At 41.2% G+C, this 14,234-nt stretch overlaps 1 protein-coding gene across 7 annotated transcripts in view; it reads right to left on the bottom strand.

The window, feature by feature from the left end:
• The window catches only part of cita (citron rho-interacting serine/threonine kinase a), a 36,794-nt gene continuing 22,560 nt past the window's right edge, over positions 1-14,234 (bottom strand). For 2 of the 7 annotated variants that reach the window (XM_027279277.1, XM_027279276.1), the window contains exons 25-50: positions 13,881-14,078; positions 13,427-13,620; positions 13,177-13,312; positions 12,976-13,080; positions 12,650-12,790; positions 12,318-12,425; positions 12,002-12,194; positions 11,434-11,595; positions 10,585-10,608; positions 9,950-10,087; positions 9,341-9,521; positions 9,142-9,233; positions 8,847-8,951; positions 8,476-8,645; positions 8,037-8,081; positions 5,868-5,948; positions 5,618-5,753; positions 5,227-5,366; positions 4,970-5,062; positions 4,739-4,847; positions 4,489-4,617; positions 4,318-4,398; positions 4,130-4,208; positions 3,702-3,884; positions 2,541-2,928; positions 1-2,070 (exon numbers count right to left, since the gene is read on the bottom strand). In XM_027279277.1, the coding sequence (XP_027135078.1) occupies positions 2,047-2,070; positions 2,541-2,928; positions 3,702-3,884; positions 4,130-4,208; positions 4,318-4,398; positions 4,489-4,617; positions 4,739-4,847; positions 4,970-5,062; positions 5,227-5,366; positions 5,618-5,753; positions 5,868-5,948; positions 8,037-8,081; positions 8,476-8,645; positions 8,847-8,951; positions 9,142-9,233; positions 9,341-9,521; positions 9,950-10,087; positions 10,585-10,608; positions 11,434-11,595; positions 12,002-12,194; positions 12,318-12,425; positions 12,650-12,790; positions 12,976-13,080; positions 13,177-13,312; positions 13,427-13,620; positions 13,881-14,078 (3,435 nt within the window). In that variant the 3' untranslated portion in view covers positions 1-2,046. Of the gene's footprint in view, positions 2,071-2,540; positions 2,929-3,231; positions 3,375-3,701; positions 3,885-4,129; positions 4,209-4,317; positions 4,399-4,488; positions 4,618-4,738; positions 4,848-4,969; positions 5,063-5,226; positions 5,367-5,617; positions 5,754-5,867; positions 5,949-8,036; positions 8,082-8,475; positions 8,646-8,846; positions 8,952-9,141; positions 9,234-9,340; positions 9,522-9,949; positions 10,088-10,584; positions 10,609-11,433; positions 11,596-12,001; positions 12,195-12,317; positions 12,426-12,649; positions 12,791-12,975; positions 13,081-13,176; positions 13,313-13,426; positions 13,621-13,880; positions 14,079-14,234 lie in introns of those variants that run through there. The other 5 variants (XM_027279281.1, XM_027279280.1, XM_027279278.1 and 2 more) reach the window with 4 other exon arrangements.

Below are 14,234 nucleotides of genomic sequence, written 5' to 3' on the forward strand. Positions count from 1 at the left end.
TGAAAGACAATGGTTATAATATTTAATATTCTGTGACAAAATCTCTACAGGGAACGCTAATAAAACATTTGTTAGCAGACATCAATATCATATCCAGCGTTACGGCATAATGAATCGGGATCATGTGAAAAGAAAGACAAATTTAAAAAGAATAGAAAAATAAAACAGGACGGGAAACACTTGTTGTGGGTAGTAACCAGTGGAAAACTTGTGCAATCTGTAGCATCGGGTGCTTCTTGTGACCATTAAATCAGTTCTATCTTCTTGGCTTTAATACATTCAGGAAGATTTTTATGTTTAAAAATGGTAGATTCAGAAAGTTGAACATCTTCCTATTGAGCGCCCTACTGTGTTACAGACACACTGGGCAAGTTAAAGTCTGGCATCTCATGTGTAGTTTTCTAAAAACATTACTAAAAATACACAAAAATATTCTATTTCCATAAATCAAGTTATGATATACAGAAATAGAATCAGCTAAGTCAAGTGTAAGTGTACTTGACAATGAGAGCCAAAATATTTAGAATTTTAGAATATTTGTTTTTTAATGGTTGGACTTTTTGTTTAACTTGCCAAGAGTGCCTTAATAAAATAAAGAGAGATTTACTGTGCAAATAGGTAAATAGTTAAAAGAAAGGAGATGTTATTCACGTGCTTCATCTTTAAATCGTGGAGTAAAAATATAATCCAAATGAGGCAGAAGCAGAAGACAACACTCCGTTTCATTTCAGATATACATATCCATGCCATTTACGAATCGGGGGGGGGAAGAAAAACAGAATATTTTCATCTTCACCTTGAACAATTTTAGGTTATATACAACATAAGGGACATTATACAAAAAGAAATGCTCAAGTACTATGTTGTAAGCTTCAAACATGATCTTTTTTTTCGCCTCCTGTCATATAGTTCAGCACTGAGGTTTTGCCTTTGACAGATGGAAGTGCATACACGAGTTGGATCCAGATACAATCACTCACTTGATGTTTGGACATATTAAAAGAATACTCATTGGACATTCAAGAGGACACGTAATCACTTTTTTCTTTAACAAAAATAGACATGGCTTATCCAGCCTCGAAATTCCTTCTCAATATATATAAAATTATGTCTCGTCTATTTACAGTCAGATAGCGTTCTGAAGGATTAGAAAGTCCTGCTGAGGATTGTGGGTAGTGCAGTTTTAGTGTCGACCTATCTGAGGGTAGACAGTCATATGGTGTGTGGTTCTACAGGGCAGGGGTGGTTCCTTTATTTAAATCTTATTTAAATTTGTTTGTGCTCCAGCCAAGTCCTGTCACCGTAACTAACCACAGCCTCACTAGAAGACTGAGGTTAGTGAAGAATGATTGTAATTAGCTGATAATGATTGTGTGTTAACACATCAGCGCAGGGGTGGAGCAGACATGCTATCGGATGTACAGTACTCTCCTGCCCTGGTCTGTAGCTACTGTGGACAGAGCTGGGTGTGGAAAGGAGTCAGTTGCATCAATACTATTTTGAGTGAGCCTCTGCCATTTTCACTAGTGACTGACTTAACTGTAAATAATTGACTTGTAAGATAAAGTTGCTACGGCTGTGCTTATCTATCAGAGTCACTATGAGTTTATTTAAACTAGCAAATCCCACCGAGCCAGGTTTAAAATTGAGAACTATAACCAAGATTTTGTTTTTGAAGAAGAAATCAAATCCAATTACTAATCCCTTCTCAGAATACAGGTCACACACTCAAATATATCTCAAAAAACCCTGCTCAAAAAGTTGGTAAATATGGCATTTTGTTGACCTTTATTGACTCGGGTCAGTTCATTGAGAAAAAAATAACCTGATTCTAATGACATCTATTTATTTCTCTTGTTCTCTCTGAATTCAAACGGCTACAGTTGTTTTCCTCTGTGGGTTTGTCAGCTTATATGTCAGGCAAAACTGATGTGTGGCAGTGTTTCATCATGAGTTGGTGACATTCTCACTGGTTCTCTGCTCCCTTCTTTTCCTTTCCAAAGATGAATTTCTCTGTCCATGCTGGGTATGTGGCTCTGCTGACTCTTAAACTGATGACTGGTCCCATACCTGTAGCACAAAGTCAAAAACATGAAGTCAGGTTAATACACACGAACAACGGTGCTAACGTGCAAATATTTAGTAGGTAATATTTACGCCAGCTCACTTTAGACATGTTGACATGAGCACTAATTGACATTTTGACGTGACTGTGGCATTTAAAAAGTCAGGGCTGATTAAATATATCCTCAAAGATCTTGAACATCTGGATCTCAATTTCACAGTAATCCATCCAATGGTTGTCAATTTCAGTCAAAACTAGCAATGTCAACCTGCAGGTGGCGCTACAGACAAAGGTCATCCAGATTCCTCCTCAAGGCCTCATAAATATATGTAGCAAATTTTAGAACAGTCCATCCACAGTGGTTGATTTCTAGAGCCGCCAGAATGGCTACAAATCTACCATCACTGTAATTAAGTGCATCATCTGCATTCAGGAGCTGCAAAACAGTAAAAATTTACAAAAATGATTGACAGACCTTGTTAACAGGGTTTATAGGTGTGCGACCAGAGCCAGTGTGAAGCCTTTGGCGCTCTTCGAATCGTCCGGGGGACCTCTCCCTACGAACATCCATCATCCGGCCAGGAGATCGGTCCATTCGAGGGTCCGCCATGGCCCTGCCCGGGGAGCGCTCCAAGCGTGGGTCAGCCATGGCCCTGCCTGGAGACCCCACTATCCGACTCTCCAGCATCCTGCCAGGAGACTTCTCTCTCTCCAGTGGACGACTGGGGGACTTGTCCCGTCGAAACTCTGTGCGAGCCTCTCGGTAGCGGTGAGGTGTGCCGGGATCTCCGTGAACTAGGGGATTGGCTGCCAGCCTTTTAGAGATGTGCTCATTGTAGGAAGGAGGCCCACGCTTGTTAGGGCTGTTGGGGAGGAATTGAGGCATAAGGACGGGGCAGGGAGCAACGGTCAAAGGAAAAGGTATTTTGTGTCTCGGGTCATGGGCTTCGTTTGGCACCGCCAGGTCGGTCAACAGATGTGGTGAGGATGATGGACTCATAATCAAGCTCATATTTTGTTCATAATTAGAAGAGACTGAACCCGCCTACTCAATTTGGCTCTCTAAATGACAATAGACAACAACAACAACAAAAGAGCAAAGCTTTGACTGGCATGTAAAAAACAGCAGAGTGAGAAATAAAGGCTCAGTTGTTAGTGAGCCTCAAATCGAAATAGACCAGTCTGAGCACATAAAAGCAGGAAGTCAGTCTTTATTCAACAATTTCCTTTCTACATTTGACAGGAGGCAATTTTAATTTCAAAAGACATATCTCAGGATTTGTTACAGATAAAAAATGAACTCTTCCTCCTGTAAAGAGCAAAACGAAGGTGTCATGCTGGGTTTTTTTTATTTTTTTTTTATTTTAAACAGATCAAACACAAATGCCACAAAATTTAACCATCACCACCTGTGGATGCCAACCCGTGCCCAGCAGTGCCAGTTAGTCCCATAACCCTTCAAAACCACCAGTGTACAAGGCCTCTATCGACACAACAGTGAAGACCAAACCGGAGATTTTTTTGAAGATACCAACATGAACTTTAATAAATAAAAGGGTCGTCAACAGGCATTATTTTGGGTAAGTAATTGTAAGTGTGACTTGAATCAGGTTTAATAAATGGTGTGTATCCTCACCTGCGTCCGGAGCCGTTTCGCTGCAGGTCTCCTACGCCCTCCTGGCTCTGGACCAGGTTGCCCTTACAGCAAATGACCCGTAATTTGTTCTGGTAGGAAGAGGCCAGGTAGATGGCTCCAGAGGAGATGGCTGGGCCAAGGTAGCGTGGGTTAGGAATATCCAGGTGTGCATATGAGTGGGGCCTGGAAAGAGAGGAGTATTTTAGACACTGTGTTTTTGGAACAGCAGTAAATGAAATGGATGATTCTTGTCGAGGTGGTTACTGAACCCTGGCAGTAATGGGAAATTAACAATTCAATCACTACAATATCCAATGATGCCACATAAAGATCCATAAAATGATGATTATAGTTAGGGGGGAAAAACTAATTAGTCTAAACCCGAACTGATGCATTGGTCCTGACAAAAAAGTAGAAGGCAATCTCACCCCAGAGCAGCGTGTCCCAGAATTTCAATAACATCCAGAGAGTTGAAGTAGGTCACAAACAGGTAGGGTTCTCTGTAGGCTGGAATACCAAAAACTCATTTAACATCATATCATAAATCATATATTGTCTATTAAAGAAAGAAAGACATTTTGAAAGTGACATAGAAGAAGTTCAGGTTCCCACTAACCGAACGAGAGAGGCAGGCGGCTCCATTTGATATCATCATTTCTACTCCTGCGGCCATAAGCGTCCACAAACACGCCGAACTCTGCAAGACAAATTCCAGGTATCATCAAAACTGCCTATTTGTCTCCACATGTACATGCGTGCCCACACAGACAGAAAATAACCGTCTAACCATGGAAACAGAGCAGGTATTCGTCTTTCTGAGGAGCTGTGGTGACCTGGATGATGGAGATGGGGAAGCTGTGGGAGGACGCGGCAAAGACTGCTGAAGCTAGTGTCACATCGTTTTTATCCAGGAACTCTGTAAAAAGAGTAAATCCTATCAGACAGCTTGTTCAGTGGGGAATGGTGAAATCTCAAAGTGATAGAAACACAATCAACACAGGATTTGTACAGACAAATCACATTGTGAGGAGACCGACCTTCCAGCACATACTGCTTCATCTCAATCTCATAGAACTTGTTGGTGCCGATAATGATACTGTAGCCAGTGAAGTGAATACAGCTGCAGGGCTCTGATGTCTCAATCTCCTGTAAGTACAAACAAAAAGTTCAATACCTTTTTTCAGACTCATCACTCCCTGAAGCAAAACAGATAATCCACGCTGCAATAAAACACCGTCTTTATCTATCAACCTTTAAAGCGCACTCACCTTTCTGATGCAAAATTTGTTCAGACTTTCATTATGTCGCAGAATTGTAATCTTATTGGGCATAGCAGCACAGATACAGGTCCCATTATCGATCTGTAAAGAAAGATCAACACCGCAATCAGGACAGCGGTAACTATCTGCAGTCAGACAGCAGACTTCGATGCTATCACTGTGATATTAAGCTCATTAACTGACTAAACAACAGTCTAACTACAGGGATTCTTCTCCGTATAAGTAATAACAACAACTGAACCCACCTTTCCAGAGGAGAAGAGGTGGCATCCCTTGACTGTCTCAAAGATGAAGGGGTTGAGGTCTGGCTGAGCTGGGAGATGGGACTGCGACAAGGATTGTTTCACCTTCTTGATCTCCACCAGACACAAAGCCCTGTCTTCTCCTGGACGATACAAATAAAAAAAGGAAAGAAATTTCTTGTTTACTTCAGTGCCTTCACACACATTATCATTAACCGTAATATAATCCTATATGTTACATTTGCATGTAGGGATTATCTGATTTATTGGGACAGTAATACAAAACATACTTGTGTGTCTAGAATAGTATTTTTTATTTTTTTTAACAGAGAAAGACTCAAATTACTGGCTTATAATTGGGCATAACAGTCTTGATTTAATATCATTTACTGACCAGTGATCATCAGCAGCTTATCAAGCTCCTTCAGGATCTGGATCTGGAAGACGGAGGTCAGCCCGGGGATGTGGGTCAAAGAGTTCTTTATGACGTTTAGAGCATACAAACCCTCCTCAGAGCCAACCAACACGATCTGAAGACAAGGTAGATCATAAGAGCTTAAAACATGAATGGTGTAGCAGTCACAAAGATTGTGTAGCAAATGTCATAATGATTCTGATGAAGGTGCAGGTTTGTGCCCTTGTACCTGGTCGGTGAGAGGCATAGTGCAGTTGATGTCCAAACGGTCATCACCCTCCAGCTTCAGCAGAGAGTTGCCGAGAAGTTTCTGTTGAGACAAGAAGCAGAAAGAGAGAGACATGGAGCAAAGGGAGGGGGCAGGTTAGGCAGAGCTTCTACAAATCAGCTGCTTTAGAGCAAGAAAAGTTGACCCAGCAGGGATGACAGCCAAAGAGCCATTATTAACTCAAACAGAGATTTCTGTGATATGAATTTGTGAACTCATCCTTCACTATTAATAAATGAAATAAGCTGACACGTAAGCCGAAGATGCTACATCAGTTAAATGACTCACTATAAGAGGTATTGTCTGATATATTTCAGTACAATAATGATACTATTTTATTATTTTGCATAGTATAAACATAAAGTTCAACAATTTTATTTCATTTTTGAGATATTTTTGAGATATTAAAATTATTTATTTAAGAGTACCTTTCCTGGATATAGTACAAGACACAATAAACCTCAAAATCATGATTTTTAACAAACAAAGACTTGGAATTGAGCAAGCATTTGATGCAAACTTTAATACTCGACAGTTTCCAACACTCAGTGCTGCAGATAAAATTCAGTCAGCCTGTTTAAAACCGTGTAACGGTTTCCTGGTTGGCCATAGAAACAACCACTTAGTAGCAACAACAGCAGTCGCGGAAAGAAGTTCATAAGGTGTCTTTTATAATTAATCAGTGTTCAAAGCTTCATGGATGCTGTTCACCTCAGGTTATACAGTATGGTTGATCATTTTATGCCAGATGGCTAATTATGATAAAGGGCAAGTGCTGCAGTGTGAAATTGACCAATTGGGTTAAAAAAGAAAAAAAAAAGTATGGGACTGAAAATGCATACACTCTGTGGCCAAAAGTATGTAGGCACCAATATCCACAAACTCTTACATACTTTTTTCTTGTATCTTTTTTGGTTCACAGTGATGCTACAGATGATATTTTAGAGCATAATGTGATTCCAATACTGTGGCAACAGTTTGGAGAAAGTGTTTTGGAGAACTGGCCATCATTTATTTTCATTGCTCCCACTGAGTAAGAGATATTGTGGCATCAAGGTGTACTTGTTTTAAAGATAGCTTTTATCCTCAAGCAATAAGACTTTTCAATGGTCTGCTGGGCACGGGGGCAGGCAGATACCAACCCACGGTGCTTTCTGTTTTTCAAGTCTATTTATTTCTTTTATTTTGTGGTGTTAATACTGTAACACTAAAGAGTGTGTGAAACTATGTGTGATAAGCCACTGCATACACTTTGAATATGTCGATTGGAGAGTAAACAGAGCACAGGTTTATTGTATGGAAATGAACTTGTGGCATTTTAATGCATGTAACAAAGATTTTCTTGAATTCAAAGCAAGGTCCATTTAGGAATGGTTTGCCCATTTACTTACTTTACTTAACTGGCTTGGACAAAGCTCTGAAACAACATCAACCAAATTTAGGATGTTTTGAATTTGTGAAATGCTTCCCTAGAAAAGTGAAGCATATTAATTCCTATACGTGTTTCAAATTTGATGTTCAGCAATTACATGTGGGTGTAATCTTCAGGTGGGTGCAAATAATTTTGGCCACATGTAGTGCATTCTAGCGTGAGGTGTACTGAACCTTTAAATGCATATCTGAATAGGTAATAAAATGAATAAAACTTATTCTAAATGCTGGCATACAGTTCAGACAAAATGTATATCAAAGGTTCATTTATCACAGAATGTAAGAGGAATGGAAACTGCTTCTAAAACATCGATAAACACACAAACACCAACAGCAGAAGCCTGCAGACTGAAGTTAAGCTCAGTTTGCTAAAGGAGTGTCTGTCATATTTTAGCATAGGGGGCTGCAGCAGTGCATGGCTTTTGCAGGGGCATGCATGACATAGCATATGACACCAGGCCAGAGGTGCACAAGCAGTGCCTATCCACATCTATGCATTATGTATTATTATGTATCTACCGAATGCAGCTGTTTTTTACAGGGCGGTATTCATATTTTACATATTCAGTAACTGAGCCTGGAACTGTGTTGACCTGCACTGAACAGCATCAGTATTGTATGCGTAGATGTGTACAGCTACTGCATGCTCAGCCGGTCGGTCGGCTGAAGCCCAAGCATTCGTGCAGCTACTTACTGTACCTGAACCAGAGGAGATAGGTTCTTCTGTCTTTTAGAAACACCTGCCTATAATATGATCCACACAACCGAGTTGAATGGAGATACAAACGCACAGTATAATCACATCAACAAAGACGATGACAACACACAAATAGGAGACGTGGATGTTGAGAACATGCAAAGAGAGAAAGAAGAGGGAGGGAGAGAAAAAGAAGTGAAGGCACTGGCTGATGTTTAATGGAGGCAGTCAATATATTTTACCCAATTTTCACACCAAACAATACAGCCACCCCTGGATAAAGTTACCATTAGAAATGTGTTTAATAAGTGATGTTTTTCTTGAATAAAGGAGACACTGGTTGTCTCTTACACATCTGATAGGCAAACTCAATCATCCCTGACATGAGCAGAAGAGTACAATATACATAAACACACACACTCACACACAGGCAATACTTACAGCATCAGCATCAACTTTGTCTCTAGATCCACGACTACCAGCCACCACAGACTCCAGTACAGCCACCCAGCGCTGCTTGTCAGGGAAGCTGGGAGCCATGAAGTAGAGGGACTGTCCTGGCCAGCAGGTGGTGTGGGGATGTGACTCGAGCTTCAGCACATACGGGATGTCTGCATAAATACAGGAAGACGGATTGGTTGGCTTTCTTGCTGTACTGCTAACAGTTTAAATTAACAGCTGAGCAGAACAATTCGTTGTATTTTGTATAGATGGGATAATGTGGATCTAATTTAAAATTTGGGGAGAGGATGATACATTTAAAACCCTACAAAAAGCTGAGTGCAGCAGGATTAGAGGTATTGAGCCAGTACCTGACTTGGCAGTGTTGATGAGCTCTGAGGCTCCAACAGCTCCATGAACAGTCACCTCTCCATCAGGCAGGCAGAGCTCAAACTCCTCCTCAACTTTTATACAGTCTGGAAGAAAAATCACCACATTATTTTCTTTTAATGGGTACTGATGCATTGATCTACACAGTAATATAACGACTTAAATGATTACAAATGGTGTCATTAAGGAATGGATTTGTGATGCTTTTTGTCAAGTTTAAAATGATATTTTCTATTACCACTAAAAATACAGCCATTTAAATAATGCAGTGCTGACCTTCTCTGGGCTCAGTATCATAGATTGATACTTTAGTTCCATCCAGCACCACATATTTCCTCTCCCAGCCCTGCTGACCACGCTTGCCATTTCTGTATGAACAAACACAAATGCACACTACTGTAAAAGCTGTGAAAAAAATATGAGGTTAGTTAATACGAGGTTAGTGTGGTAGTAAGCGATTGAGAGTGGAGGTTACCTAGGTTGCTTCATCCATCCCTCCAAACGAACATGCCCACTGGCCTCTTTGACCTGCAGTGCAGGGGAGTTTGCCTTTTCTCGGCACAAGGCCTCTGAAAAGTGGGTGGCATACTCAGCTGGCAGACCGCAGGTGGCTGGGAGACATGGTGAGCATTTAGGGTGACACAGGGTATGACACTCTATAATGCAACAAAGAGAGGGAGGGTGAAAAATGGTCATTTCGGTTGGTTAAACAGTTCTTTATATGCAGAGTCTCATAAATAAGGTAGTTGATAGTTTCAAAGAGCATAACCTAGTAGGGGTTATCAAAAAAAAGAAAATACAAATATATATATCATCATTCTTATTGCTGTTATCAAAATAACTGGAAATCCATTACAATTTCTGATTTTACACTTCCTCTAAACTGTTGGTTTGGCATTACAGAATTGCATTTCTCTTTTCTAGGACTCGGATTTTAAGAAGACAAATCAAATATTGTTACAGAGACTAATGTGATGACAATGCTGCAAGAAATATTTCGAGTATGTTTGCATGTATGGAGTCTGGCCAATAAATTTGTCGTCTGAAATTTCTTCACTTTGGCCACAGTGTACAGGATACAAACCTAGACAAGTGGCAGCCTGTCGTCCAAAATGCACAGTGTCCAGGCAGACGGCACACTTGGCAGCCCTCATGTTGAGGCCCACAGTGAAGCGATGAGGAATGTTGTGGTGCATTCTCTCTTTCACACGTCGACCAAACTCTGCAATGCAAAAAGAGAAGAAGAGGTGCGGGGTTACTGAAAGAGAAATATGACACCATAATATTTTGTTAAACCACTTTAGAAGTCAGCAAGAAGCCTGTGAGATTCAGTTTATTTTTATTTTCAGTTTATTTTCAGTTATTTTAAGAGCAAGTATTAGGCATATCAATGTTTAAGTATACAGTCAGTCAGAATCAGATTATGCATGCCAATGACCATGGGATGCATCAAAATGTTTCTGGGTGAAAACCTCCCGTTCCAATTATATGCTATCGAAATTATGATTCCAGGAGCGATGCTAAAAGAAAGAAGGACATCACATCAAACTTGACCTTTCAGAATAAAGTCTTTGATCAAGTTTCAGTTAACTTGATAACGGGACAGTAAGACAGATGTAAAGTAAGATATGAGCGTATGTGGCACGTGTGTGCAATATAACATGCATGTAGATGAGCTCATGCATGTGAGGAGACACATTGTGGTGACTGCTAACTTACTTTCAAAGGTGACCCTCCTCTTTTCTGTGAGGAGCAAGAGGAAAGAGACAGAAAGGAGAGAGCAGTCTAACAATAGCTAAGTGAAAGTAAAGGGAACACGGACAATCAGGAGCCTGAATCACAAAGCAACTTACCCAAACACGCATCTCTGATAAAATAGTGTTTTATTAGGATATGAGCTCACACGTTTTGATATGATTCACCAAACCTGGCACACAGCAACAGTGGCTACATTAGCACCAGCCAAATGCTAGTAAAAGGTGAAAGCAGCTCATAGATTTTTACATACAAAATAATGATTTACAGAGTGGCTGGTGAATTTAGATGTTCCAATATTAAAAAGTTAATTCCCCACCCTAATGCAGCTATGATTCAGTTTCCATGGTGATCGACCCCATAGAAAAGGTCATTTAGCTTTGCGATAGAAGAAAGCCTGGATTAAAACCAATGTTACCTGGCTAATCCATTACTTTCACTTTGTGACACAGGCCCAAACAGGATTACAATGTTAGCTGAATAACAGTATTTTTTCAGTCCATGTCCCTGGGTTGGAGGGAGCTCCAGGTTTAACATGTACTGAGCACAATTATCCTGCTTTATTTAACATCATAATCCTGCTTTATGGAGACCATATAAAGAACACACACATAACCACACCACATAAACAAAATAGGTGAACAGAGGGCCATTTTATGTCGACACTGACAGCATAAGGGTGAATAGTTCTTGTAGGGGAAACAGTGCAGCTTGAAAACCTGAGATCCTAGGTTCAAATCCAGGCTGATGGGCTCGGGGCAGCAGTAAGTTCACCTGTGTGTTTGTTTATTAGTATATGAATATGTGACTAACCTTCAGGTGTGGAGGTCTCCTTGCAGCGGGTGGAGGGGTTGAGCAGGCTGCTAGGATTGGGTTGATGTTCTGGGGATTTGACAATAGCTGACATGAGGATTTGATGACGAGCCTGGGCCGGCGTGGAAGGAGCCACGTGTTCCTGGGCTTTGAAATGAGCTGCTGTATCACCATAAACAAATAAAACAACCTCGTGTTAGATGAGTAATGGCTATTAAGATGGAAATTGTTGGCTCCATTAGCAAACAGATTCTGAAATGAGTCTCATGGCAGGTATAGGTAATGGAGCAGGATGCTGCCATGGCAACACTGTTAAAATGTCTGGGAAGACATAAAACTGGATTTCCTGAGCTGACTTAGGTTCTCATTCATCATCTCAAGAAAAATATGATTATTATGTGTTAAATCAACACCCCTGACCCTTAAAAACTCAGCTTGTTCTTCTTCTGGGAGGATGATAATCCAGGGTCAGCTACAGAGTATCAGCTCATGCCTTGCCATCAAGGAATGCCATAAGCTACCGTATAAAGACTGTCCCGCAATTGTGCTGCCTAACACTAGGACCTACCCTCTTCTCTAAGGGATCGTAGCTCTATTCTCATCTTCTGCAGAGCCTCCTCCAGCTCTGCACACCTTGAGCGCTCCTTCTCCAAAGCCATTTTCATGTCACCGTATTGCAGGGGAACGGCCGGCTGGGCCTGGGGAGCCAGTGCCCCATTAGTTGTGGTGCCTACATCCTCCCGCCGCCGCCCGAATATACCCTGTAAAGAAAAGGAAGATGCTAATGATACTATTCAAGAACAATACAATATCTACAATGTTTTAGCTAGAAGTTATTTATCAATCTAATTTGGCTTAAGTTGTCATAATACATTTTTCCAGACCTTCTTTTTCTTGGTGGGCTGATCCATTTTGGCCTGAAGGAAATCAATGAGTTTGGTCTGCTGGGAGATGGTCCCCTCCATCTTCACCTTCTCATGAGAATATACAGCCTGCAGGAAGGAAAGGAGATCTTCAGAGAAGGAAATACCTCTCAACTTTAAAAGGAATTCCCTTCGAGAACATATGAACTAGGACTGCTATATCCTCTTGGTCCCCCTGAGATACCTTGTTACCTGCCAACATCATTCGCTCCATTCTAATATCTAACTAGGACTCTTTTTCTCCCCGGAGACCGCTGTATTTCATCAAATTCCAGAGATATTGCATTTAGCACCTGTATATTCTCCAGCTGGTACTCCAGATCGGTCCTCTCAGTCTTGAGCATGTCGGTCTGGTCCAGGGCATCCTGCAGGCCTTGGGTCAGACGGAATATGTGGCTCTTCTGAAGGTCCATCTGCTGCTGCAGCTTCCCCTGCTGTGGGGACATCAGCACACAGATATTTAAACTGAGGAAATATGATTTAAAAATCGGTCACTTTTCAGAACAGCAGCATATGTAATGAATTCAATTAAGACAAGCTGTACGCAAACTTCTGTCTCAAACTGGAGACCATTTTTTGTCAAATGTTTGAATACAGGTGTGTGCTTTCTGCGTTCTACCTCTTCCATCAGCCTCTGTTTTAGTTCTCTCTCCGTCTCCAGTTTCTGCTGTAAGCTGCGGGCGTTCATCTCTAGCATGGCGTGTTTCTTCTCCAGATCATTGAGCTGTTAACATCACCACAATTAAAAGTATTAATATTTGTTGTTTCAAGTAAAGGGATTAAAGTTAGACCATAAATAACATAAATACTTGTGACTCACAGTATCAGACAGACTTTCAGCCTTCAGTCTCTGCTCCTTCAAGGCCTGCTGTAAGGCCAGTATCTCAGCTTTGTGCTCTTTGACTGCCAGTTCTACTGCCTGGCGAGATTCAGAGCTGCGCTGGTCTGCACGCAGCCTTTGACCAGCACAATAACAAGTCAAACAATAGTATATATTTTCATGTTTATATAGTACAGTCATTCTCATATATTAACAGTGTAATTTAAAAGTGTTGATGCTTGTATGTTACCTGTTCTGCTTCTCATTGTCCAACAGCCTCTGCAAGTCTCTGGTGCGTCTTTCAGCTTGGCTTTTTTCATCCTCCAGGGCGCCTCTCCAAGCCTCCCACTGCCTCTCCTTCTCCAGTAACTCGTCATTGAGGGACTCCAGCTCCACCACCTGCTCCTCCAGCATGCTGCATGTGGTCTTCAGTGTCTCAATGTTCTGGAGGATAAATGAAACAGCAGACTGAAGAGGACATCTTTCACAGCTTTTGGGAGAAAACACGTCTCTCCTGTATTTTCGGTGACAGCACGCAGTCTCCGATTTATGAGACTTAAGCACTCATCACAATTTTTGTCTGGATGAGGATAAAAAAGGTTAAAAACACAACTTCACCGTCACAATCTGGTCTGGACGTATTGTAAGCATACAATTAATTATGTTCAAGAGCTTTCAAGCATTTCTATATGTGTGTGTGTTACCTGTTTCTGGTTGTTGAGGTGCATCTCACGGTCAGCCACCTCCCTCCTCAGCCTGTCCACTTCCTGGCTGAGCTGCAGTTGGTCCTCCCTCTCATCTGACGCTTCATCAAGCTGTTTGGACAGGTAGAAGTTCTGGCGGTTCAACTCAGCATTTTCCTGACTCAGCTGTGTTAGCTGCTCCTCCAGGTCAGTGATTACCTGAGGCGACACAGACAGGAAGAGAGAGGTGTTGGCCTTATTTACGGAAGTGAACAGATATTTTTAGGTTTTGGACACAAAAGCCAGGGGTGAAAGAATCATATCAAGCAACAGGGCTACTGAAAGTTACAATGACACTAATAATGAGTACACTAC

This window comes from Larimichthys crocea, chromosome VI (assembly GCF_000972845.2).
Source record: "Larimichthys crocea isolate SSNF chromosome VI, L_crocea_2.0, whole genome shotgun sequence".
In the NCBI taxonomy this organism is placed as follows: domain Eukaryota; kingdom Metazoa; phylum Chordata; class Actinopteri; family Sciaenidae; genus Larimichthys; species Larimichthys crocea.